The 24,233-nt window shown below is 41.7% G+C and overlaps 2 protein-coding genes across 7 annotated transcripts in view; one reads left to right on the top strand and one right to left on the bottom strand.

The window, feature by feature from the left end:
• Positions 1-2,390, bottom strand: part of LIPI (lipase I) — a 34,419-nt gene extending 32,029 nt beyond the window's left edge. The window contains 2 exon segments of the mRNA XM_077342396.1: positions 2,278-2,365; positions 2,367-2,390. Of these exon segments, the coding sequence (XP_077198511.1) occupies positions 2,278-2,365; positions 2,367-2,390 (112 nt within the window).
• Positions 2,391-7,103: 4,713 nt separating this feature from the next.
• Positions 7,104-23,822, top strand: RBM11 (RNA binding motif protein 11). 6 transcript variants are annotated; one of them, XM_077342398.1, is made up of 7 exons: positions 7,104-7,445; positions 11,323-11,461; positions 11,841-11,960; positions 14,923-15,085; positions 18,937-19,015; positions 20,401-20,494; positions 22,492-23,822. In XM_077342398.1, exons 2-7 carry the CDS (start codon positions 11,420-11,422, stop codon positions 22,768-22,770), a joined length of 777 nt encoding a protein of 258 aa, XP_077198513.1. In that variant the 5' UTR covers positions 7,104-7,445; positions 11,323-11,419; the 3' UTR covers positions 22,771-23,822. The 6 variants fall into 6 exon arrangements, with proteins under 6 accessions (XP_077198513.1, XP_077198518.1, XP_077198514.1 ...); XM_077342399.1 differs by lacking the exon at positions 7,104-7,445 and adding an exon at positions 7,474-7,624; XM_077342397.1 differs by lacking the exon at positions 7,104-7,445 and having other exon boundaries at positions 7,631-11,461.
• Positions 23,823-24,233: the final 411 nt, after the last annotated feature.

Below are 24,233 nucleotides of genomic sequence, written 5' to 3' on the forward strand. Positions count from 1 at the left end.
CAACTCACCTTTGCTACCCTCTTGCTCTCTCGCCAAAATTCCTATGTGCCCCCTCCCTTATGTGATGGGCTCTATATCTGCCCCGGTCTTCCTATTGTCCTTTGTTATTATCAAGATCTTTGCTTAAGAAGATCTTGGTTTGCTTTAGTGTTCTGTGGACTCTGTTTAATAAAGCTCTCTTTGGATTTACAACTGGCTGTTGGATCTCAGATGTGTCTTTATCACGGACTCTGCAGGCTAGGCTCAGCCTGATTCCTGACAGGTATCACAGCTTGCAACATAACCCAAATGCCAACTTTGCTGCCACATACACCCAGACAAAATCAATGGACAACTACACCATCTCAGGCTCATTTACTCGCTCATCTTCTAACATGGTATATGCCATTAAATGCCAACAGTGCCCTTCTGTTCTCTACATAGGGCTAACATAATTCTATGCCAAAGGATAAATGGACACAAATCTCACATCTTCAAGAATCACATAATTGAGAAATCAGTGGAAGAACATTTCAGCCTCCCAGGGTACTCAATGGGTGACCTCAAAGTAGCTGTTTTATTGTAAAGGAACTTCAGGAACAGACTGGAAAGGGAAATAGCTGAATTACAAGTTATTACAACTCAGAATATGCCCTGCCCCCAAATTTAACAGGGATATTGGTTTCTTATCTCACTTCAGATGACTTTGCTTGAGCCACCCTGTAACCACTTCCAGGCAGCTGGCTAATGCTTCTGGGGGAGTGTCAGGGCGGCCATCCATCAGAAGGAAGAGCTGGGTGTCATCGGCATATTGGTGACAACCCAGCCCAAACTTCCGCACCCAGCTGGGCAAGAGGGCGCATAAAGATGTTAAATAGGGTTGGAGAGAGGATTGCCCCTTGGGGGACTCCGCAAGCCAGTTGGTGGCGGCTTGATGAGCTCTCTCCTAATGCTCCTTATTCTCAGCGTTCCACCATTTATTATTTATTTGTTTAATTTTTAGGCCACCCCTCTCCGAAATTGTCTCGGGGTGGCTAACATCATTTATTAAGAAGAGTTCATTTACACATCAATCTCCAATTCTGATATACTAATTTGCTTCACTGTGTTTTCCCTTCAGAATTAAATCCAAACCAATAGTGGCCATCTAAACTAAGCTTGTTGTTCCTGCTTAGTCCTTGCATCTGTTAAATATTTTCATTATGCTGCAAGCTCACCTATATGGTGAGCTGGTAACTTCCATTTCTATGTGTCTGAAGATGTGTGCGTGCACAGAAGAGCTTATAACTTGAACAAAACTTTGTTAGTCTTAAAGGTACTACTGGCTGTGAATTTTGTTCTGTTGCTTCAGGTAAACATAGGTAACCCCCTGAATGCTCTTCATAACACCGTTAAAGGGAAGTGAAAGTCTCCCTTTTCTCAGGCCAGAATCACAACACTTTAACTTTAGAGTAAGGCAAGGTTCCCTTCAGATATGAGTTTGAATCACACTCGAAGACAGGTTTTTTTTAATAGTATGGTGTGCTTCATGCAGACAATGTTATTTTCACTTGACTCTTTTCCCTTCCTTTCCCTGATAAAACTGTTCCTGTTGACTCAAAGAGAGTACCTTGAGGCAGAAAAAACATACAGTATAGCCAGCAGTTACAGGCAACAAAAATACATTTGGATACATACAACTTTCACAGATTAGTCTGATGTGGCTAATTTAAATGAATAAAATAAAATAAACTCTGTAAATATCAGTTAAAAGTCATGTCCCTCCCTCCTCCCACGGTTAGTTCTATAAGTCTGAGATGATCTTTTTACAGACACATTTTTGGTCTGGCTGAATGGCTTATCTGAAAACTAAATTATTAATATTAATAATGCATTTATAAAATATTTGAACTTAAATCATATGCACATCTTTTGCAGACTAGCAGTACAGTTGCACTTTTTAAGTCCACTCCAGTCAGTAAGACTATACTGTAAGTTTCATTAAACAAAAGTGGACTTCCTTGAGAGTAAACATGCTTAAGAACAGTGTATTTGATTTTAAAGTCTTTTCTAACCACACACACACACAACTCAATAATGAGCTTAAATTGTTTTATGCCCCTACAGTACAAAGCTAATTGAATGACAGATCTTTGTACAGACTTTGGAAGATAAAGTATCTCTATTTAGCTAAAGAGGAGCCTTTGTATTATTTTGGAAGAGTCACAACCAGTAACTACGAGTACAACTCATGAAGTATAAACGAACCCACTTCCTTGTACTAAAAAGCCAGAAATAACTTTTAAATAGCTACGTTACCTGCTCTTACACAGCATGCCAAGAAACAGGTGAAGAAACATATTCCCAACATTGAGAAGCTTTGAAAAGCAGAACGGAACATCTGAGGGAATGTTTCGATTTCCTTGTAACATGCTGAACTTTTGCTTCAGTAGGTTGAACGTCACTGATAAAATAGGTGTGGTAAAGAGAAGGAAGTTACTTGGCACAGTGAAACACAACCTTTTGCAACCTGTGACTCCTCCTTTCCTACTTATACTTCTTTGGGGCTTGTCAAATCTTATTTAAGATCGGTTGTAAAACGTCTTGTTTCTGACCTGTTCAGTTGCGTGGCAGTATGTCATACAGGCAAGGCCAGTTTTCTGTTATAGAGAAAGAAATGTCAACTGTTTTGCCCCTTCTGTTAGGAAAGTGGGGAGGGAGGTTTGCTGAATGTCTAAATGCCCTGAAGTAGAAGGTTCTGCAATGGGAAAAGAACAAATATTGATACCAACTATTTCTTTGAAACAAAGAAGAGGGGGAAATCTTAGTTATTTGTATCCTGATGTACATTCTTTAGAAGCGTTTTGGTCAAGTTAAATACTTCTAAAATAAGTTTAAATGTGTTTTAACTATTTATGTTGTAAACCGCCCTGAGACCTATTGGGAGAAGGGCGGTCTAAAAATTAAATAATAATAATAATAATAATAATAATAATAATAATAATAATAATAATAAATACATTATTCTAGTTCATTAACTGCCTTGCTGAAAAGCAGGGATGATGATTAACCTTACTACTTCTTAGGTATTCTTGTTTGGATATATTTTATTTCAGGTTTTGCTAATGTACGTCTCCTAAAATGTATATATAAGGCTTAATACCTATTTTTAAAGTAAGGCCTACTCAATTGTCTAAGAGAAAGCAGGTCAGAGGACAGGTTCTGAGCCTTTTCACCATACATATATTTATAAGATTACAGCAAATCAGAGCAGCTAGTATGATTTTTCAGAATCTATGTATTGTACCAAGCCATTAGCAGAAGGGAGTCATTAATTCAACTCTAGACATACAATATTGACTGGCCTGCACTAGGGCAACTGATTTATCATTAGCTCACAGAAACAACCTGCCCGGATTTTCAGTTGCATGTGAAGGCAAACAACCTACCTGGATTTTCAGATGCAAATACAGGCAAATATTTACTGATAACAGTAATCTATTTATTTGTACTGAACTGGAAATGTGTGTCTTTTGTCTCTCAGCATGTTAATTTTAACCCACTTTGAATACCACCCCGAGCTATATTGGGAAGACGGTATAAAAATTAAATTAATAATGATAATTATGACAATAATGTTAAAACTATACAACGTATTTTGCATTATGAAGTTGCACGCTATGCTGCTCTTTCCACTTCCCTCCCCCTGAGGCAACATTTTCCTTCAGTTTTTCTTTCCCTTTACTGACTGAGCCACCCTGGTAATGTGTTTTCTTCTTTGCTGAAGAACTCTGGCTGTCCCACCCAGTCACAGTATAATATTTTGGCTAGTGGCTCAGCCCAGGAACCTGAGCAAAGGACTAGGAGCACGCTTTAACTTAAACAACTCAAATGGCACTCTAGGCATTTTGAAACTCAAAAATAATATTTTATTTAACATAGAAGGAAAATGTCAGGTGAAATCCGGGGTTGGAAATTTTTTAGGTAAAACCACTACATGCAGAGACATTAGTTCTTGTGTTTCAGGCTAATGAGAGAATCATAGAATCACAGAGTTGGAAGGGGCCATATAGGCCATCTAGTCCAACCCCCTGCTCAATGCAGGATCAGCCCTAAGCATCCTAAAGCTTCTTAAGCTTTTCACAATGACTTAAATCTTTATGTTGAGAGGCTTTTGCTCCAGCGTTTCCCGCAAACATTTCATTACACTTTATTTGAATATTCCCTGACTCTTGGTTTCCAGGAGAACTGGTTTTTATGCCCTGCTTTTTACTGCCTAAAAGAGTCTCAAAGCAGCTTACAATCGCCTTCCCTTCTTCTCCCCACAAGACACCCTGTGAAGTAGGTGAGGCTGAGAAAGCTCTGACCACAGATCTTTCCACTTTTTCTTTGGCCTGAATGGGAGTCTTTGCCTAACTTCCCAAAGTTTCTTGCTAACTTTTTTCCAGTACTCCATCTGCTGTTTGTAAAGCACTTCTAAGTTTTTAAAAAGCAGTCTGTCACACCTGCTTTGGGTTGGGAAATCGTTAGAGATTTGGGAGTGAAGCCAGTTTGGGGAGGGAAGGGACCCCAGAAGGGTATAATACCGTAGAGTTCACCTTCCAAAGCAGTTGTTTTCTCCAGGGCAATTGATCTCTGTAGACTGCAGATCCACTGTAAGTGTGGGAAATCTCCAGCTACCACCTGGAGTTTAGGAACCCTATGCAGGATTATGCAATATAGGGAATCTGTTGACTGAAACTTCATTTTATCTCATTAAACTATTGATTTTGCACAAACCTATTTATTCAGCTCAAGAGCCTCTTGTGGCGCAGAGTGGTAAGGTAGCAGACATGCAGTCTGAAAGCTCTGCCCATGAGGCTGGGAGTTTAATCCCAGCAGCCAGCTCAAGGTTGATTCAGCCTTCCATCCTTCCGAGGTTGGTAAAATGAGTACCCAGCTTGCTGGGGGGTAAACGGTAATGACTGGGGAAGGCACTGGCAAACCACCCTGTATTGATTCTGCCATGAAAACGCTAGAGGGTGTCACCTCAAGGGTCAGACATGACTTGGTGCTTACACAGGGGATACCTTTACCTTTTTATTCATTCAGCTCACACTGAAAAAACAAAATAGAAGTGCTTTTTCCTCACAAATAACAGTAAAGCACTTAGAGTAAGTAAACTCTCTACTTTGACAGAGCTTAATAGTCACAAAATATTTTTGAATTATACATTTTAACATATTCCTATTGGATGTTTTAGACTAAACTGCTTTGTTTTAGACTAAACTGAATGTATTATTTGAGCTTGAATGGTAGGACTGAGAAATGCTGGATGGGGAATTTCTGCATAATTTGGGGGTGGAGCCTGAGATTTGAGGAGGGGAGGGATATCAGTAGAGTATAATGTCATGCAGCCCACCCTCCAGAGCAGTTATTTTCTTCAGGCAAACTGATCTCTGTAGTATGGAGATCATTTATAATTCTGGATCACTGGAAGCTGGCAATCATATTGAGTATTTCTGCTGATCTACATGCTCCTAGAATTCAAATTAACCACAGTACACACACACACACACTTACAATAATTTCAAGTGAGTAACCGTAGCTTGAATGGAGATGGAGTCTACAGAAAATAGTCTCTTCCTCTCAATCTGTTTCAAAATCCTAGTGAGTGCCCAAGAAGCCATGGCATATATATTGATTATAATGGCTGCTTTATGTGCTTTCCACTGAATTATTGTGTGTCCATAATAAGAATTCTGAAGGAGACCCATTTTAGGTCAAAACACATTAGGGCTAAAGCTTACTACTGCATAGTGCATACTATGATTTTCTATGGGCATCAGTTTTTAATTTCTTGATTTTATAAGTTGCACACAATAAATGTTTATATAATTTTATCAGTCATTTTGTACAGACATCCAGCCTACAGAATCCTAACCATTTTTCAGTGAGGTTTTTTGTTGTTGTTGTTTTTTTTGTCTTGACCTTTCAAGGTTTCTCCCCTTTGGGGTTCTTGGTTCTAAAGATACAACTGGACTCAAACTGTGTTCATACAAATAATGCAATACCAGAATACACCACATGATGGCAGCCACGGCTATGAATCGTTAGACTATATAGCTACAACTAACACATCACAACAAAGATTCAAGTGGGTAGCTGTGTTGGTCTGAAGCAGCAGAAGGTTTGCTTTAACACCAACAAAGTTTTAATCAAGGTACGAGCTTTCATCTGCACACACATTTCTTCAGATCCATTGAAATGGAAGACATCCATGCTTACAGAGGGTGAGCAACAAATCAGCATAAGCATAATATAAAAACACTTTAACAGCTGCAAGGACCATCAAATTGGAACAAGCTTTGTTTATAAGGTTACCACTTGCTTAGGTTTAATTCCAGGGGATAGAAAGAAATATATCAAAATTGGGAATAGATGGGCAGATGTGTTGGTCTTAATTATGGAATGCTGAGAGTAATTAACTAAGGCCCTGTTGCTCCACTCCATCCTTCTCATCTCAAGCATGGAAGAAATTTTATAGCATCCTTTTCCTTGTTCTGACATGACTTTCTAGACTGTTCCTGAAGTTCCTTTGCAGCTACTCTGAGGTCACCCACAGAATGTCTTGAAAGGCTGAGGTGTTCTCAACCAGGGTTTCATGAAACCCTGGAGTTTCTTGACGACACTGGAAGGGGTTCTCTATTGGGTGGGAGTTAATTTTAAAATTTGTTAAGCATTTAGTGTGTTATGATCACATATTGTCATGTCAACTCCCCTCCCCCAAAGGCCAATGATGAACCTGGAGGGGGTGGGAAGGGGAGGGGACCCAGGTGGGCCCGTACACAGCTAAGCTTCCCAATCATATTCTGCATGAGCACGGCACTTCGGGGGAAAGAGACAAACCTAGCACGGGTACAAACGCCTACACTTGTGAAGATTCCCTCGGAGCATCTGAAGAAGCAGGCCCTAATCTTCGAGCGGTGATTTATGCTTCAGCGGCCACTTCCTGGCCTTTCCATGGCCGTGACCACCCCCGTTCTGCTGGTGTCAAGGCCAACGGAAACGGTGGGTTTTAACCCCCTAACTAGAAGCTAGGCGTGACGTACAGCCCCTCCCTTCGCCACACGCACTCTAAAAGTCGCATCCGCCGAGACGGAAGGCCCACCCCGGCCCCGGCGAAAGCAGCGAGCGGAGACGGGATCTGTTGCTCCATCCCCAGCGTCAAGGGCAGCTGTCGGCTACAGTCGTAAAGTGTGCTCGCGCCTCACTACTAACGGAAAAGCCGCGCGTGTTGGCTGCTTTACGGCCGCCCGTTCTCTCCACTTCGCCAGCCGGCGGTCCCGCCCCTCACCCGGGAGTGCTGGAGCCGCCGCCGCTTTGGTTGCCCCTTGCCTCCCCTCATGGCCGTCCCGACGAAGGCAGGCGAGGCGGACCGGACCCTCTTCGTGGGCAACTTGGAGGGGCGCGTGCGAGAGGAGATCCTTTACGAGCTTTTCCTGCAGGTGCCGGGAGGGCGGGGCCTGGGGGCGGGGCTGCAGGGCGGCGGCAATGCTGCCTGGAAGGGCGTCCCTGCTGCAGAGGGCGGCGGGGCCCGGGAAAGGGGCGCGGCCAGGGACGGAGGGAGAGGGAGCGCGACGCCTGACAGCAGCCGCCTCTTTTGCTTGTCTGGGACGTGTCAAGTGTAAGTTTGGTGTGATCGCTGAACGTGAGGAAGTCCCAGTACAGATACGTGGGGGCTGAAGGGAGATCGCATGGTCACAGAAAAGGAGTGGATTCTCTCACCTGACATATTTATTTTTTTCTATTTATATGCCGCTCTTCCCATGGGGACCCACAACATAATGCTATACCATTGCATAGTCATTCCACATGATAAAGTCAGCCGAGTATGTATGAGCCCGATGCACTTGATAACTGATTGATTGGCCATGGTTGGGTGAACTCTTGCCCAATAAGGGCCAACCGCAGAACTTGCCTCCTGTTTCAGCGGCTTTCTGTAGTTTGCCCCAAGGAAAAGGAGAAGGCCTAGATGGGTGACACAACTCTGGGTAAGTGGCCCATCCTCACCCTACCTTGTCTCAGAGTGGCAGATGAACCGAGGAACCACCTGATGAGGTGTGCGCCCTACAGGTTGCCATCTGCTGCCTTGCTGTGACCTCCCCCCCCCCTTCTGGGGAGGGTGGGGGTGAAGGAGCCATCAGACAAAGTGAGCAGCACCCTGCGGGGTGCCCAACGCGATCCACCACCGGGCCGGCGGGAGGGTAGTGGTGGTGGAGAGAAAGCAACCAATTCTGCAGACTGGTAGTCTGCTGCCTCGGTGCTCAGCTTCCTTTCTTGGTTGCCCTGAACTTTGAAAGCAGGAGAGGAGTGCATTGTGGGACACCCATCCTGTCTCCACCATCACACACAGAAACATCTTCTCAAAGTCCCCCACTTTTTTTTCTCCACCCCCCTCCTCTCCCCTCTGCCACTGTGCTGGGAATTCATTAACACTTCCACAGTGACCTTCTCCTGAGGATTTCACTTTTAAAGCTGGGGGTTGTGATCAAAAAGAAGATGTAAAAAAGCAGGAATGGTGGAGGTTGGGACTACAGAGTAAGGGAATATGTGCATCCCCAAAGATGCTGTGTTCCCGAGGGGGAGGGTGTGTGGTATGTAGAAAAGATGGAGGGAAGAGGAGGCTTGATGGGGAGGGAAGGAAGGAAGAAAGATCAGTGGTGACCTGTGTAGAATGGTGTTTTTTTTTTGGGGGGGGGGGCTCCAATGTGGCCGTTTTTTCCAGTGGAACTGATCTCTGCAGTCTGGGGGATCCTCAAGTCCCACGTAGAGTCTGGCATCTTTGAACAATGGCACAGTGCCACACAGACACCACCTCCCCCAAGCAGCCCTTTTCTGCAGTTTGGAGAGGAGTTCTCATTCTGGGAGTTCTCCAGGTTCCACCTGTAGACATCCCCGAACACTGGCACAGTGCCTCACAGATGCCCCTCCCATGCAACCCTTTCTTCCAGGTGATCTGATCTCTGCAGTCTAGGGAGGCACTTTCAGTCTGGGGGATCCCTAGCTCCCACCTGGAGGCTTGCATCCCTGAACCTCCCTGGGGCACAGTCCCACAGAATCCAGCCTCCCAAGCAGTGATTTATGTTGCCTGGAGATGTCATAGCAAAATTCCCCCTCCAAAACAACCGTTTTCCCCTAAGAAGCTGATCTCTAGTCTGCAGATGGACTCCAATTTCAGGAGGTCTCCAGGCCACACCTAGAAGTTGGTGACCCCTGAGTTAGGAATGTTCCTTCAAGTTTGGAGGTGGGGCCTCAAAAATCTGGGGTGGGTGGGAAGAGTAAAGGCCACCCACCAGCTCCATGGGACCTGGAGTGGCTTCTGCTTCCTCTCCATCCCTCCCTCTCTCCCCCTCCCTCTCAGCTGTTTGAAGAAGTAGAGATAGGTTGTTATTCCTGAAGATCTCTAGGCTCCACCTGGAGGTTGGGAACCCAGCTGGCTGCACATGGAGGAGTGGGAGATCTCTTGAGATCGAGCCTGCTACTGTTCAATCACTTCTACCAGCTGGATCTCAAGATCAAGTGGGGAGCAGGGGGAGATGTCAGCACCCAGGAAAGCCACAGGGCAGCCATGTGTCCTAGCACCCTTTGTATTCCTGGGTACAACGGGCTTTGCTCCTAGTTAGATATAAAAGCCTGATTTAGGTAATTAAAGATTGAAATCCAACAGTTGCAGAAAGGTCACCTCCTCCTCTTTAGAGCAGGGATTCTCAACCAGGGTCTGTGGATCCCTGGGGTCCATGGGAACTATGAAGTGGTGTGGTATTGGGTCTCAGCATCTTCTGAGTTCCTGCTCTTCTTTCTGGCATACACGGGGCAGAGCTACCACAGTAGTAGTAAAGGCAGGGGGAGGGAGAAGGGGGGCTAAGGGTATGGGTAGTGACATCACTTCCGAGGCTCTTTGAAACCTGAAAAATTATTTCAGGGACTCCTCCACGGTTGAAAGGTTGTAAAAGGCTGCTTTAGAGAGAGGGGCACCTAAAGTACTTCTACAAGTCAGTACGTGGGTGTTATGAGCATCTCAGGTAGGGAGGCCAGATAACTGATGTTATTTCTAGGCCTCAACATAGCCCATTTTATTAAGTACAGCAACAACTATGTCAGAAGCTTCCTCAGTTGGTTCAGTTCTCTGGAATGGCCTACCAGTGTGTCTGGAGGGCACCTTCCATGAAAGCATATATGGTGCAATCCTGTGGAGAGTTAGGCCAGTCTATGCCCCTCCAAGTCAGTAGACTGGGGTAACCCTGCATAGCATTTTACCATTATGAAGCTGTGCAATACAGCTCTACTCTAGGAGGCATTAGGAGAAGGATGAACTTTCTTACCCATTCAAGTGTGCTTTTAATGCTGCATTATTTTTCTCTATTAATGGACTTCTGTGTTTTGCACCCTGGAATTGTGCTGTTAGCCACTTTAAATGAAAGAAATAAGGCAGCATATCAATATTCTAAATAAGTAATCCTTTGTAAATAGCACTTTAAATGGTTGATTTCCCCACCGGCTCTCTCTTAGACTGCCTTGAGAAATGGTTCTTACAATGTGAGAATAAGAAGTTACAATGACATGTATCAAACAGGTCCTGAGTATATTTTATTCTATCTTTAACAATAAACATTGAATGCTGTAGGCTACAGTTTCTTCAGTCTGCTCTTTTGGACAACTATTAACTTTTAGTTTCTTGAATTAAACCCACTCCCATTTTTCCTTGCTGTTGCTTGACATATCCCCTTGTTCTGCATTATTATCTTTTGCATTATCTACTTTATACCCTTCAAAGCAGTCTATCCTACATATATTTATTTGTTTTTTACTTTGGAAGCTACATGATGCCAGTAAAAAAGGAATATCCAAATCTTCTATTGTAACAGCATAGTCAATTAACGATCAGAAGGTCATGCTACTTTTACTGCCAATACAGCATTCCTCTGGCACCAAGTAGAACAGTGCATGCCAATCCAATTTTGTTGTCTGTTTTGCACATTTAAATTTTTAATTATTGCTTAGTTTGAATGTGATTAAAATCTTGCCAACTGGATGTTTTCTGTCTGCATGTTGTTTTCTTTCCATTGGCATTTAGTTGTTGAAAATTATGCTAGTTTTATTCTAGCAATGCGGTTTTATGCATCATTATACTAGTCTAAGCCCATTGAATTTAGTGGTCTTAGACAAGAGTAACTGTTTAGGATTGTACTGTAAATGTATTATCTTTACCTATCAGAAACTTCTTCCATATGTCTTACAACTGATAGAGAAGAAACAATTGTATGTTTGAATCCTTCAAACTAGCTGTGTTTGCTTCAGCAGATCTCTTTTATTTATGAACAGGGAAAGCAACAAGTTTAAAGCATCAGAATGCTTGGTTTACTACTTCCTATCCTGGAAAATCTTCATCATCTTCAGCAGGGAAACTCCGAGCAACAGAATGGAAATTTTCACTTTCATGAAATGTCAAGAAGTAAAGGAAGCAAGTTCTTTTTCTACTTCAGAATCCCTGGGGGCTTATTTATTGAGAGGCTTTTTTTATAAAGGAAAATTGGTAACTTTAAGAATCACAACAACATCAAACATAATTTGGTCCTTTTTGGAGAAAGGATTCTGTCTTCTCTTCTTTTTTTGTTGGCAAGAAATCAGTTCAGTTCAGTTCTGTAGTGTGTGTATTATTTTTGCAATTGACTAATAACTGCCAGGAACTGTAATAAGATGAAAGGCCAAATAATTTAATTTCTCTCAACTAATGTAGATTAGACCTTTGGATCCCTCCCCTTCCACCACTTTCTATTAGGAAAGAAAACCCTGAAGTGAAAGGAAGGAATGATGATTGTATTTGCACTCTGTCATCCCAGTCCAAGAACTTCTTCCCTGCTTTTCTGGCCATTCTTCATTGGCTCCTCTTACTGCTGGTTTGCAGTATAACTGATGTGAACTACTCTTGTAACCACAAGGCCATTGGATCTGCTGAACAGGTAATTTGAGCCATGGATCTTAGTCCTGGACAGGCCCATGAGCTGATCACAATCCTTACTGGCTAGTTACTCTTTTTGTTGACATAACACTAAATTATATCATATAATAATAATAAACCCCATGAAATGTAAATTTGGTAATGAATCTTTGTAGTTCTTACAGATGCATCTAAACACTAGCATCCTATATTCAAAAGCTGCTTCATACTGTTCCTTCTTATTCTGCTACCAGAAGATTTAGTCTATATAGTAATCCATTATTCTGCTTTTTATGCTGTAGGCTTATTGACTTTTGTTTGTTGCAAGATCATATTATTTTTTTAAGGAATAGTTTTCCTACACATACTAATCTGGTACAGAAAATGTATAAGTAGCTGAGGAAGATACATATACAGTATTAACAGCAGACACAAACTATTTTGGCCAGAAATCTTATAATTGTTTATCCGTTTTAAATTTTGAAACTTGCTAACATGTGCTCTATCTGCTTGCCCTTTGCATGGTTTCATTTATGGAGAACAATTGAGTTATCTTCCTCATCATGTTTTGCATTGCTTGCATCATTCTGGAATGTTCTTTGCTTAACTGAGGAATTAAATAAAGGAGACTACAAATTTTTGAATGTCTCGCTTGGATTTTAATGATAAGTAGGAACTACTGGGTGGGCAGTTTGGATTTGGAGATCAACAGTCAACTCTTGAGTATCATTTCCTAGACATCTGCACACCTTCCCAAAGTTGTTGCTTGTTCCATGGGGGGAGCATAGTATCTGATTCTGAACTGGAATCTGGAGTACAGAGCAAAAAATCCACATAATAGAGCAAAGGCAGAAAAGCACCAGACTTACATTTATTTTTAGATCTCATTCTGTATTAAGAACCACTCAGATAGCAGAACCATTGTCTATTGCTTTAAGAAATGAATGGCCATGCCTATTTTGCAAGACACATCTGGCCTGCCATTATGCAATATCTAGGGATATATGCAACATCAACCCTGGGGGTCTGGCTGACTAAAGTTGGGGGTTGGGTGGGAGTAAGGGGTTGAGGACTTGGGGTTGAGGTTTATGTGGACTTTTGAATTTTTACTGTATGTTTTATGTGTTGTTAGCCGTTGTGAGGCGGGAAGTCCAGGAGCAGCGGCATATAAATAAAAGGCAGCTGCACTGGTTCCCAGTTGAATTCCGAATCCACTTCAAGGTATTGGTGCTAACCTTTAAGGCCATACATGGCCAGGGCCTGGAGTACCTAAGGGACCACTTGGTTGATTATGCCCCCAAAGGGATCCTAAAGTTGTACAATAAGAATAAATTGGTGATCCCTGGTCCAAAAGAGGTGCATCTTGTCTCAAACAGGGCCAGGGCATTTTCAGTCCTGGTCCCAACTTGGTGGAATGAGCTCTTGGAAGAGCTGAGGGCCCTGACAGAATTAAACCAGTTCTGCAGGGCCTGCAAAACAGAGCTGCCAGACATTTGGTTGGGGCCAATGAATAGACAATCTGACTAAACACCATCTGGGCCCCCCATACACACACACACACATCCCTCCCCCTGGAAAAGCCAAGATGTTCTGATTATTCTAGTTGCCCATACAGGTGTGTAGTTCCCTGTTTTAAAATGCTTTTAATAATTTGTAACAATTGTTTATAACTTATTGTATTATTTTATCCTGTGTTGGAAGCCACTTCAAGCTGGCAATAGTGTGTGTGTGGGTGGGGGGAGGGGATGTAAACCAGAGAATAAATAAATAATATATTTTGAGATCTTGGTGGCTGTTTTAGGGATTTATGTACCATGGCAACAGTATTGCAGGACTTTTCAAAAGCTAGATGAGTGGGACACAACAAAAGAGAAGGATGCTGTCAGGCCAGGAAGAAAATAAAGTTCAAAACTAGTGGGGAGAAAAGGTAGGCTGTTGGGTAGGTGGAAGGAAAGGAAAGAAGGAAGTATGGAAAGGTAAGAGGCTATGGGCGCTGCCAGGGGCATATAAAGTGAAAATAGCATGAAGTGTTTTATTAAAATGGTACTGAAAGAATTTATTATAGGTTTTTTTAACCAACAAACAACCAACCCATGTGAGGTTTTCGAAACAGTCATAACTTTTCTTTCTAGTACAAGAGAGGTGAATTAAGAGCTCAGAGGGTTATTTGCCCCCTTGTATCCTCACAAGAGCTGAAGAAGGGGATGGCAGATGTTAGGTTAATTGATGGTTGACTGGACTTAAGTCAACCATCAATCTTCATTGCCAAACAGAGATCTGACCTGGGATCTCACCCATCCAGATTGAAGAACTAAATGGCCCTCAATACTGACTCTTATTTATTTACTTATATATTTGTAATCCATATAGTATGTATATTTACTTATATATTTCCCCCCATTGAAGTCCCAAAAAGGCTTAACATTACAACATAATTGTGCCATCCAATGTTGTATCTGTGCAAAAGCCCTGTGAGGTATGTTAGGCTGAGAGGAGTTGGCTGGCTCGAGATCATTCAGCAAGCTTCCATAGCAGAAGTAGGGGGTTGGGTCCAAAGATAATATAATCACTATACTACGTTTGATCTCTGTATCACACAGTGGTTATCTCAGTATATCTCTTATGTATATCAAAGCAATATCACCCAATTGATAGCATCACTTTTTAAGTCTTGGTTCCTAATACTGGACTGCTATTTGTCAATGGGAACAATGCTTCAATTTTGGAAAAAAGAGAGATCCATAATGAATCACTGTCAAATCATGTACTTCTTTCCTTATTCTTCCTGCCCCCCTCCCTCCCCCAAAAAATACATCCATATAGTTTTGTAGCTGAAGGTTATTACTGCTCTCCTGTAGTTAGGGCTATGGTATGCAACATTACATAAATGTATGGGCTTTGAAAAGCTAAGTTTGGAATCCTGCAAATGAAAATTGGTTTTTTACTTGGGCTTTCCAAGAAAATAATACTGAAGTTTTTTGCAGGCTGGTCCAGTAACCAAAGTGACCATATGCAAAGACAAAGATGGAAGACTCAAGACTTTTGGATTTGTGTGCTTTAAACATACTGAATCCGTGCCTTATGCCATATCTTTGTTGAATGGGATTCGTTTATATGGAAGGCCAATTAAAGTGCAGTACCGCTTTGGTAGGTTTAACTTTATTTTTCCTTTTTTCCAAAATAGTACATGTATCTCTTATTTTAAGAAAATGTTACATTCTAATAGTGAAGTGTGAAACTCTTTGGATAGTTAGCTCTCTGCCAAGGATCAGAAATGAATCACATAATCACATTAAGAGTAAATAACATCACAATTATCCACTCTCAGTTTTCCAAGTCACACTGTTCTACACTAATAATATAAATATAAAAAGAAGAAATCGGGCAGTAAAACAGTCTCAACCAAACCAAATAGAACTCTTGGTCCTCCTAAAAAAATCATTCAGTTGCTGTTACTCTCTACTCAGACATAATGCCATGCTAAGCAGATGTTCTGCATTAGCCATATCTGTCTAACAAAATAATATCCCAAGACTTGTTAATACCAGTGGTATAAGACACAGTGTCCTGAACCTTATCTCCAGATCTAACAGGGAACTTATAAAACCAACAGGTGCTGTCAGTAGATTATTTTTTACAGAAAGAACATAGGTTATGTATGACAACATTAAAAGCACAGTATGAATGATGATAAACAGTATCATCAAGCTGAACTCCCTAAGCTGAATTAATTTCTAATAATCACAACCTACTCATTGTATATAGAGTCTTGCCACTAAGAAATGCTTACATTATCTTTTCACAAATTCTAAGAAGGGTCCCCAAGAGTTAGTACATTCTTCTGGTGGCTCTCTATTTACTAAATTAGTCAGCTTTGCCATAACAACAAGGTTTCTCATACATTCCAACCAAGAATCCAGTCCAGGCGACTCTTGCTGCATCGATCTTGATGCAGTAGTGAGTGTGGCTGCGGCAGTTGCATGGGGAAAAAATTGCTGGCTTTTATAGGTAAATTGGAAGGTAGCATTGTGATCATAATCGAAATGAGACAATTAGGGAAAAAATGTGACAACCAGCCGCAAATTAAAGAACAGATCCAAAAGTGCAGACTGCAAAGGTTTGGTCATGTCTGCCGAATGAACACCAGCTGACTGCCTCATAAGCTCCTCTGGTGAGAACGGCCAACTGAATGGAAGATCCAGTGATTGGCGCCAAAGAAAACATGGCTTAAACAAATCAAGGAAGACCTAAGAAACCAGCGATTGACTGTCCATATGGCCAAAATGACTGCCACCAATCGCCAAGCGTGTAAACGTATTATAAACTAGGTAAAAGAAATCCAGTGGCACCTTCAGCAGCGTATTAGCTGAGAGGACAACCTGCTCCATCAATCACCAGCTAAAGGATAAAAAGAAGGAAGGTAGCATATTTAACAGCATAAATTTCAGATAATGGAAATTCAAAACATTAAAATTTTCTCCATATCAGCATGCAAGCTTAAAAAATACATTTTTAAAATGCATTCACATGACCACCACATATGAAAAAAGGAACCAATAGCATCATGACACCTCCAGTACTTCCCATGACACTTTGTGTATACCGTTAGGAGTTACATACCAGCTGTAAAGCTTTTTATACCAATTTTCCCTCAACAATTGACATCTTGTTAATTTAACGTTTCTGGACCACAACTTCTCCCACTCTTCAGATATTTTTAGCCCAAGTTTTGCATGCATTTAATTATACTTTTTTTACTTGCTCAGTCTTACTCTCAAGCTTCAAGATATGTTTATATATACATCCCAGGGTATGTGGTTCCGAATTATTTTCAGTTCAAAATCAGTTAAATCACGGAACGTCTTTCATTTTTCTTGCAATCTTGATACCATTTGCCTATGACTAAACCAGTTGATATTTTTGTTCAATAGGTTTTAATATAATATTGATGTGGAATGTTGTTTAATTGCTTTTATGAATTAATTGTTGTGCCACTGAAATGTTGTAAACCATCCTGATTAGTAAAATAGCAAAAATGCACTGCCGAGCACAGACAAAACACAACCTAGAAAATCATTTTGTCTTGTCCCCCTTCCCTGTCTAGATAACAACCCAATAAAATAAAAGACTAGGAAGATAAATTGGCCGCAAAAAGAGCAAGAAAAGAGGAAAATAGAAATAATAAAGTAAATAAAAGCTCTGTAAGCAGAGGGCAGCAGCATCTTGCTGTCTCTGAGCTGGAACTGGAACTTCAATTATTTTCTCAATAATACATTCCAGTGACTGGAGCTGTTAATAGGGTGAGACAGATCTTTCTCCAAGTCTGAAAAGTGCCCCAAATTTGTAGGAAAGTTGTAACAAAATATTTTAGGGGCTTTAAAAAAATATGAAAATGACAAAGCAAGTGCCTGTAGCTTTAAGCAAGTGATTCACTCTGTGGCTGTTGCTAGGCCATTACAGTATTCCAAACTGAGTTTTCTGGACCTATTTTGGCTTTTGAGAGAGGACTCATTAGGACTTAGGCTGCCAGCTCCAGGTTGGGAAATTCCAGAGATTTTGTGCTTAATTCTGAGGACAGGGTTTGGGGAGAGGCCTCTACCGGATATAATCCTGTAGAGTCCTTCCTACAGAACAGCCATTTTCTCCAGGAGACAGATTGCTGTCATCTGAAGTTCAATTGTAATTTCAAGATTCTGTAGACCTGGAAGCAATCTCTGACTTGATACCACTTGCGTTACTCAGTGATGCCTGGCTGGTTGCTACTGTTCAACAGTAGTCACCCTACAAAAGCCAGTATGGTATAGTGGTTAGTGCTTCAGAGTAGGATCTGGGAGATAGCATTTTGGATATTTTGCTGAGGAAGCTCACTAAGTGATTTTGGACTAGTTACATTCTTTCAGCCTAATATCCCTCACAGGATGGTTTTGTTTTGTTTTGTTTGTTTTTTGCAGATACAAAAGAGGAGAGGAGAATAACATATGTTGCCTTGGTCTCCAGTGTGGAGAAATGCCGAGTTTAAATGAAGTAAATTAATAACTATAGTTGAAGATGGGAGGCACGTAAAATGTAGGTTAGCAAATGGCTGAGAAGGAGAGAATGGGGCAGGGAACTGTGAAACCACACAGCTGGGCCACAACTTTCATAGGCAGGGGCTCTGGGGATGGGGGGAGAGGGAAGCCTTAACACAGAGGGACAGATAAAAGTTGAGTAGAAAGGAGATATGTTTGCAACTCCAGGATAGGAAATTCTTGGGGGTAGGGCATAGGGAAGGACCTCAGAACAGTACAGTATAATGCTGTTGACTCCATCCTCCAAAGCAACCATTTCCTTCAGGGCAGAACTAGGGTTGACTGCCTCCAGGTGGAAGCTGGAGATCACATGGAATTATAACTGCTGGGTAGCTATGAGGGTCTGAAGCAGCAGAACAAAGTTTACATCCAGTAGCACCTTTAAAAGCCAGCTCATTCAAGGTATAAGCTTTTGTGGGCAAGTCCACTTCTAAGGAATCTTATACCTCGAATAAAACTTGTTGGTCTTAAAGGTGCCACTAGACTCAGACTTTGTGTTCCCCCCCACACCCTGGTTTTTACCAAATTAGCTTTGTGGATTTTCAAATCGTGGATTTTATTTTGACTTTTCAGTGTTTTGATCCCAACAGGAACTATGTATCCTCCTCCCCTCACCACCTCCCCAACGCATCCACCTCACCCCATCCTTGCACCCATAGCTTGTCTGTGTGCAATGCCCCCAGCCTCCACATGCCCATTTTTACAAATGGGCTTTATTACAAGTTTTCCATAAAAAACAAAGTCTGTTTGGAGATTTGAATGTTCTATTTTAATTAATACACTGTTAGGACAGTTGATGCTATATGAATGTTTGATTTTGGTTGTTGTATTAGAACTGATCCTTAGCTTTCAGACAAAGCCTGTTATCTATATGTGAAAAGGTGTGAAATTACTAACCTTACTAATGTAAATATTTTGTTATGTTCATAGGGAGTTCCCACTGTCCAGAGCTAAGCAGTCATTGCCAGAATATGGAAAGCAGTGCTGATATGCAATCACTAACATACAGGTATTGGAGTTGCTTGTTTTTGTAATATCTACAAGTATTTCCAGTCTTAAAAATATCACTATATATCATTTAAAGTTGTCTTTTAATTGCTGTGCCGGGAGTGGCTATCTATAAATATAAATAAATAAATGATAGTTCAGTATTAACAAGAGGCTTCTAAGTTTCTTGAGCTTAGAAAGCCTTTTGGAATGAGGTCTTTTGGGTAATTCCAGGTATTATGTCAAAGTATTATGTGGGTATGAATCTACTGGTTGTCCCAGGCCCTAACCCGGGCCACGGCTTTTTTGGCCCTGGCCCCAACCTATTGGTATCAGCTCCCGGAAGAGGTCTGGAAGATGGTATGGTAAGGTAAATAAATCCTCTTTCCTTTATGCAACAGTATTGATCTAAATCAGGCCTCCATATGGTTTTAAAAAATCTGCAGGTAGCTCCATTCACATCACACCCAACATCAGATCTAATTTGGCCCCGAGTTCAGTGGGAATTCCCAATGAAGTGTTTCATAGGGTGCACAAATGAAGCTGAGTCCAAGTTTAATTTCAAATTGAAATTTGTTCCTCCCCTTCATTTAATTAGTAGTTCTGACAAACTTTTTCTCCCTTCAATAGTCTGTTTATATGTAGGGTGCACAGATATATTGGACAAATATGGATTTCTCTTTTGTTGTCACATTAAAAGAACTGTCTACTTGAGGATCCTTAAAATCGTAACTTCCTCAACATTTTGTGAATTACTTTTAAAAGATACACTATCAGCTGAATGCATTAACCTGCTTTATACTGAGAGGGATCATTGATAACGTCAATATTGTCCATTCTGATTAGTAGCATGGGTTTTTCACATCACTTATTACCTATTGCGTTTAAAAAATGAAAATGGAAATACCAGGGATATAACCTGAAACTTTATGAATGCAAAACAGGTGCTTTATTATCTAGCCATGGCACCTCCCCAACAATTAAAATTTATTGGAATTCTTTATTGGTTTGCAGCCCTTACTGATAGATGCCTTCCTATAAAGTTTATTAGTTTCCATACTCTTGATTGTTATGATGGGTATATATAATTATCTATTAATGAACTTGGTGGTTCTCATCAGCCCCAAATTCATGCATACATACATTATTTTGATACTTCCTTGACAAATTAATTCATGCAAATAGATCTTCCACCATCCTGAATTACTTTCTAAACAATACATGAAGAGGATCATGTAATTTTACATGATTAAAGTGACTTTTCTCAATGGAAAGTGTGTAACCATAATGTGTGTTCCTTTTAGGGAATGGATAACTGGAACACAAATCACTTCTGTTGGCCTTTGTTGGCTGATAATGAAATCTCTTGAATGACTTCTCTCATTTGTCCATATTTTCTTTTTATAGGAATTCAGACCTTTATGGTACTCTTCCATTACCTGTTAGTCCTTTCCAGATTAACAGTAGTCCGCTTCAGGAATATTCTTCTTTTCAAAACATGGTAAGTTTGGAATAATCCTTATAAATCCATCACAATGATAGACTGGAAGTTTATGTAGCTTGCACAATGCACAGAACAGCTGTGGATCTTGTGGAAGATCAGTATAATTTCTTACAGTACCTGGGATTGTCTTTTACTCTTTTAAAACCATGATTACTTTTGGTAGTTTTATTCCTCTGGGTTCTAGCTTCACTGTATTCCTGTTATGTCTCAGAGAAAGAATTCTTTTTTATCTGTGGCAATTCCCATTGCACAACTCTGTCTTCATCATCTAGTGGAGTGGCTGTCCCTGATGGCTCCAGGCAAAGAAACATTTTGTAGTGACTAATGGTGATGTTCCTTTGGATGACTTTAAAAGCATGGTCAAAGGTCATCCTTTTAATATGCGCTGATTCACATGCTGGCATCTGTCACTCAGCATGAGCAAAGAATGCAACTGCTTATGTTTATTATATTTATTTATTTATTTATTATGTTCGTTCCAGATTACTAGTTTTGTAAATAAGTAGAAGAAAATGAAATCAGAGACCTTAAAGACTTGTGCCTGTATTGTATTCTGATGGAAATAATTGGTTGATCAATAATGCTGAACTCAAATAAAGTTGGTATAGATGCTGATTTGACTACTCAATGCCTCTGTACAGTTCCAGAAGGCCTTGTGGGCTATATATGGATGCATATGATAGGTTATGCTGAGTCAGACCATTGCCTATTCTGACTGGCAATGCTTCTTCAGAGTCTCATGTTGTAGTCCTTCACATCTCCCGCTATCCATTTTGCATAATCTGAGATTGAATCTGTCGCCTTTGGCCTGCCAAGCAGATACTTTGCCCTTGAACCCCGGCATCTCCCCAAGATCGTTTTGGACCATAATGTTGCAGGCTACAGGTTGGTTCAACTGTTTATCAGCTCTTCTGTATGAATCCTAGTGGTTCAGTGTATCATAATTTAGAAAAGGCTGGTCTTGAAATGTCCAACAAATTTCTATCTCTAACCTGCTTTATTATGTACTAGTAAAAAAGCCCATTGTATCCAGAAGACAATGGGCGCTAGCAGGCAGGGACCAGAGCGAGGGGCAGGCGAGGGACAGAGCAAGGGACAGGCTACCTGAAAGAGGAGGCGGGTGGCGGCTCCTCGGCGTCTCCTGGTTTTTGGTGGGGAGTCCCAGGCGTGGTGCGCTGGGCTGCGGCGGGTCCTGTGCGTTTATTTGATCTTCTGCGGCTGGGGGGGGGTTGGTTCTTTCCGCTGCTTCCAGGAGGCCACGGCCGCGGATCAGGCCGCGCCCGGCCGCGCCCGCGGGGCCGCGCCCGGCCGCGCCCGCGGGGCCGCGCCCGGCCGCGCCCGCGGGGCCGCGCCCGGCCGCGCCCGCGGGGCCGCGCCCGGCCGCGCCCGCGGGGCCGCGCCCGGCCGCGCCCGCGGGGCCGCGCCCGGCCGCGCCCGCGGATCGGGCCGCACCCGCGAGCCGCGCCCGCGGATCGGGCTGCGTGGGCGCGGCCCGGCCGCGGTTCCCTCTCGGCGGCTGGAGTCTCGGCGGCTGGAGTCTTGCCGGGGGCTCCCTCAGGGGCCGGCCTGACTCGTCAGGCTGGGAGCAACTGCGAGCCGCGCTGCGCGCGGCTCGCAGTTACTGAGGCTGGGAATCAGAGGGACCAATCGGCAGGCGCTTCGCGCCTGCCGATTGGTCCCTCTGATTGTCTGTCATGAGGAAGGGTCCAATCCGGACCCTTCCTCATCCCGGACACATCCCGCCCCAGAACCCCTTACTATTTTATTTAGTCCGTGGCGCCCGCGGCGCCACGGGCGGTGTACAGATAATGGAGAATCACTTCATTAGATAGTTGGGAGAAAGGCAGTTGAAAAGCCTGCACACTTGCAAAATATGGACTCATATTTGAATTCCAATTATGGACTCACTGTTTTTTATTTTCTGAGGTAAATCCAAAAATAACTTACCACTCTTATTACCAGTCTCTGAAATTGATGTTTGTTCTGTTTTCTAGATGACTTACTTCTTAGAACAGCAATATATACCAACTAATCCAGTGGGTCAACAGTTTCCTTACTATCAGATGATACCACCTCCACCACAGTTTCCAAGTTTTCCTGCATCACCCTACTCAAATCCTGGACAAACCTCTTTTGAACATGTGTACACAGAACCAAAGAACCACACGCTACATCTAATTAATGAAGACATGCCTAAAATGAAGAGACAGCGTGAAACTAGTGATAGTGACAGTAGTATGGAAAGTGATAGGAAAAAAACAAAGAGAAAATGAATGTATAAAGATATAAGCACTATTTAGTGGTGTTGACATAGTTTTCAATTGCGCTATGTAGGAGACTCTCTTTGTACACTGCAAAATGGTATTGTGAAGAATATTACATGCTCATTACAGAAACTACAGTCTGAAGGAGGTTTACAGTGGATTGAAAGAAACTATAATGAAAGTTGACTTTTTCTATTAAAAAAAGAAATGTAACATTTTGGAATTTTATTTACCATAGCAGAATGCTTCACCGGGTACAGCTAATGCACATATGTGCTGTCTTGGAAATGAGGTGAATCGATGCGGAACTGTCAATAACTTTAGCCAGCTTTAGCCAGCTTTCAGTTGAACACTGAAAGCTTTCCTCATTTTTTGCTCTCTCTATTAAATATATAGTGCAGCCTTTCCTGGATTATTCCATTTCAGATTATAGATAGGACATTGCATGTTGGATTGCTCCCTCACATAAAAAAAAGTCCTTCATGCAAAATGCTAGCATGGTAGAAATCTTAATGAACTTAATGGTGATGTGGTAGTGTATGTACATAAGTTTTTTTTAATGTGTAGGGAACATTAAATATGTTGCCCAGCTGTATCTAATGATACAGTCCCCACCAGTTCCTATTGCTGTGTTTCAAGTGGCTATAAGGATGCAGTTTGGTTCTATACAACTTTGTTTGAAAGTACTACTGTATTAAATGGTGTATGCTCTTCAGTAAGTATGCATAGGATTTTGTCATACATAAACTTTGTTGTAATCAGCAGAACTTCAGTCTAAATAAATAGTTAGGAAAAAATGCCAGAATTATAATTTATTCAAATATACTAAAGAGACTTGAATATATGGTCATATTTTGAAGATGTGAATGCTTTATGAAACAGTATCTGAACTCAAGGTGTTAGTATCTCTAGGAGATTCTGATTTGCAAGGTCTATATAGTCATTCTTTTATGTATATTTGTTTCCCAAAGGGAATTTTTAATACAGAAAACATGAGTTTTCATACAATGTCACCATGTGATGCAACAACAATAATAAAGCTTGTCTGTGATAAAAATCTACCTTCAGGTAGTTGAAAGTGTGCTGTGGATCTGATGTGGTTCTGATGGTTCTTTAGTGTTGAAAATATAACAAACCTATAGACTGCATGATATTTATTGAAAACTAGCAGTTATATTTCACTTGTGCCTAGCTTTGATATATGGAGAAAAGTGATATAGTGTATTATCCCTGTATACCAATTCATATGCTACTACAGGTCCAACCTGTAGAGCTATATAATCGTTCATTTGCTAGAAGCAGTACTGGGGTAATTTCCTTCTCTGGTTTTCTACATAATATGATACAAAAGACCACCCTATCGGGTGTCAAGATCATCTGTAATGAGCCATCTGTGCATTTGGCAGATGGCTTGGTGTGCAACGATGATTAACATGAATTAATCACAGGAGGATCTGAATGGTTTGCCTGAC

The sequence above is a fragment of the Paroedura picta genome, chromosome 6, assembly GCF_049243985.1.
Source record: "Paroedura picta isolate Pp20150507F chromosome 6, Ppicta_v3.0, whole genome shotgun sequence".
In the NCBI taxonomy this organism is placed as follows: Eukaryota; Metazoa; Chordata; class Lepidosauria; order Squamata; family Gekkonidae; genus Paroedura; species Paroedura picta.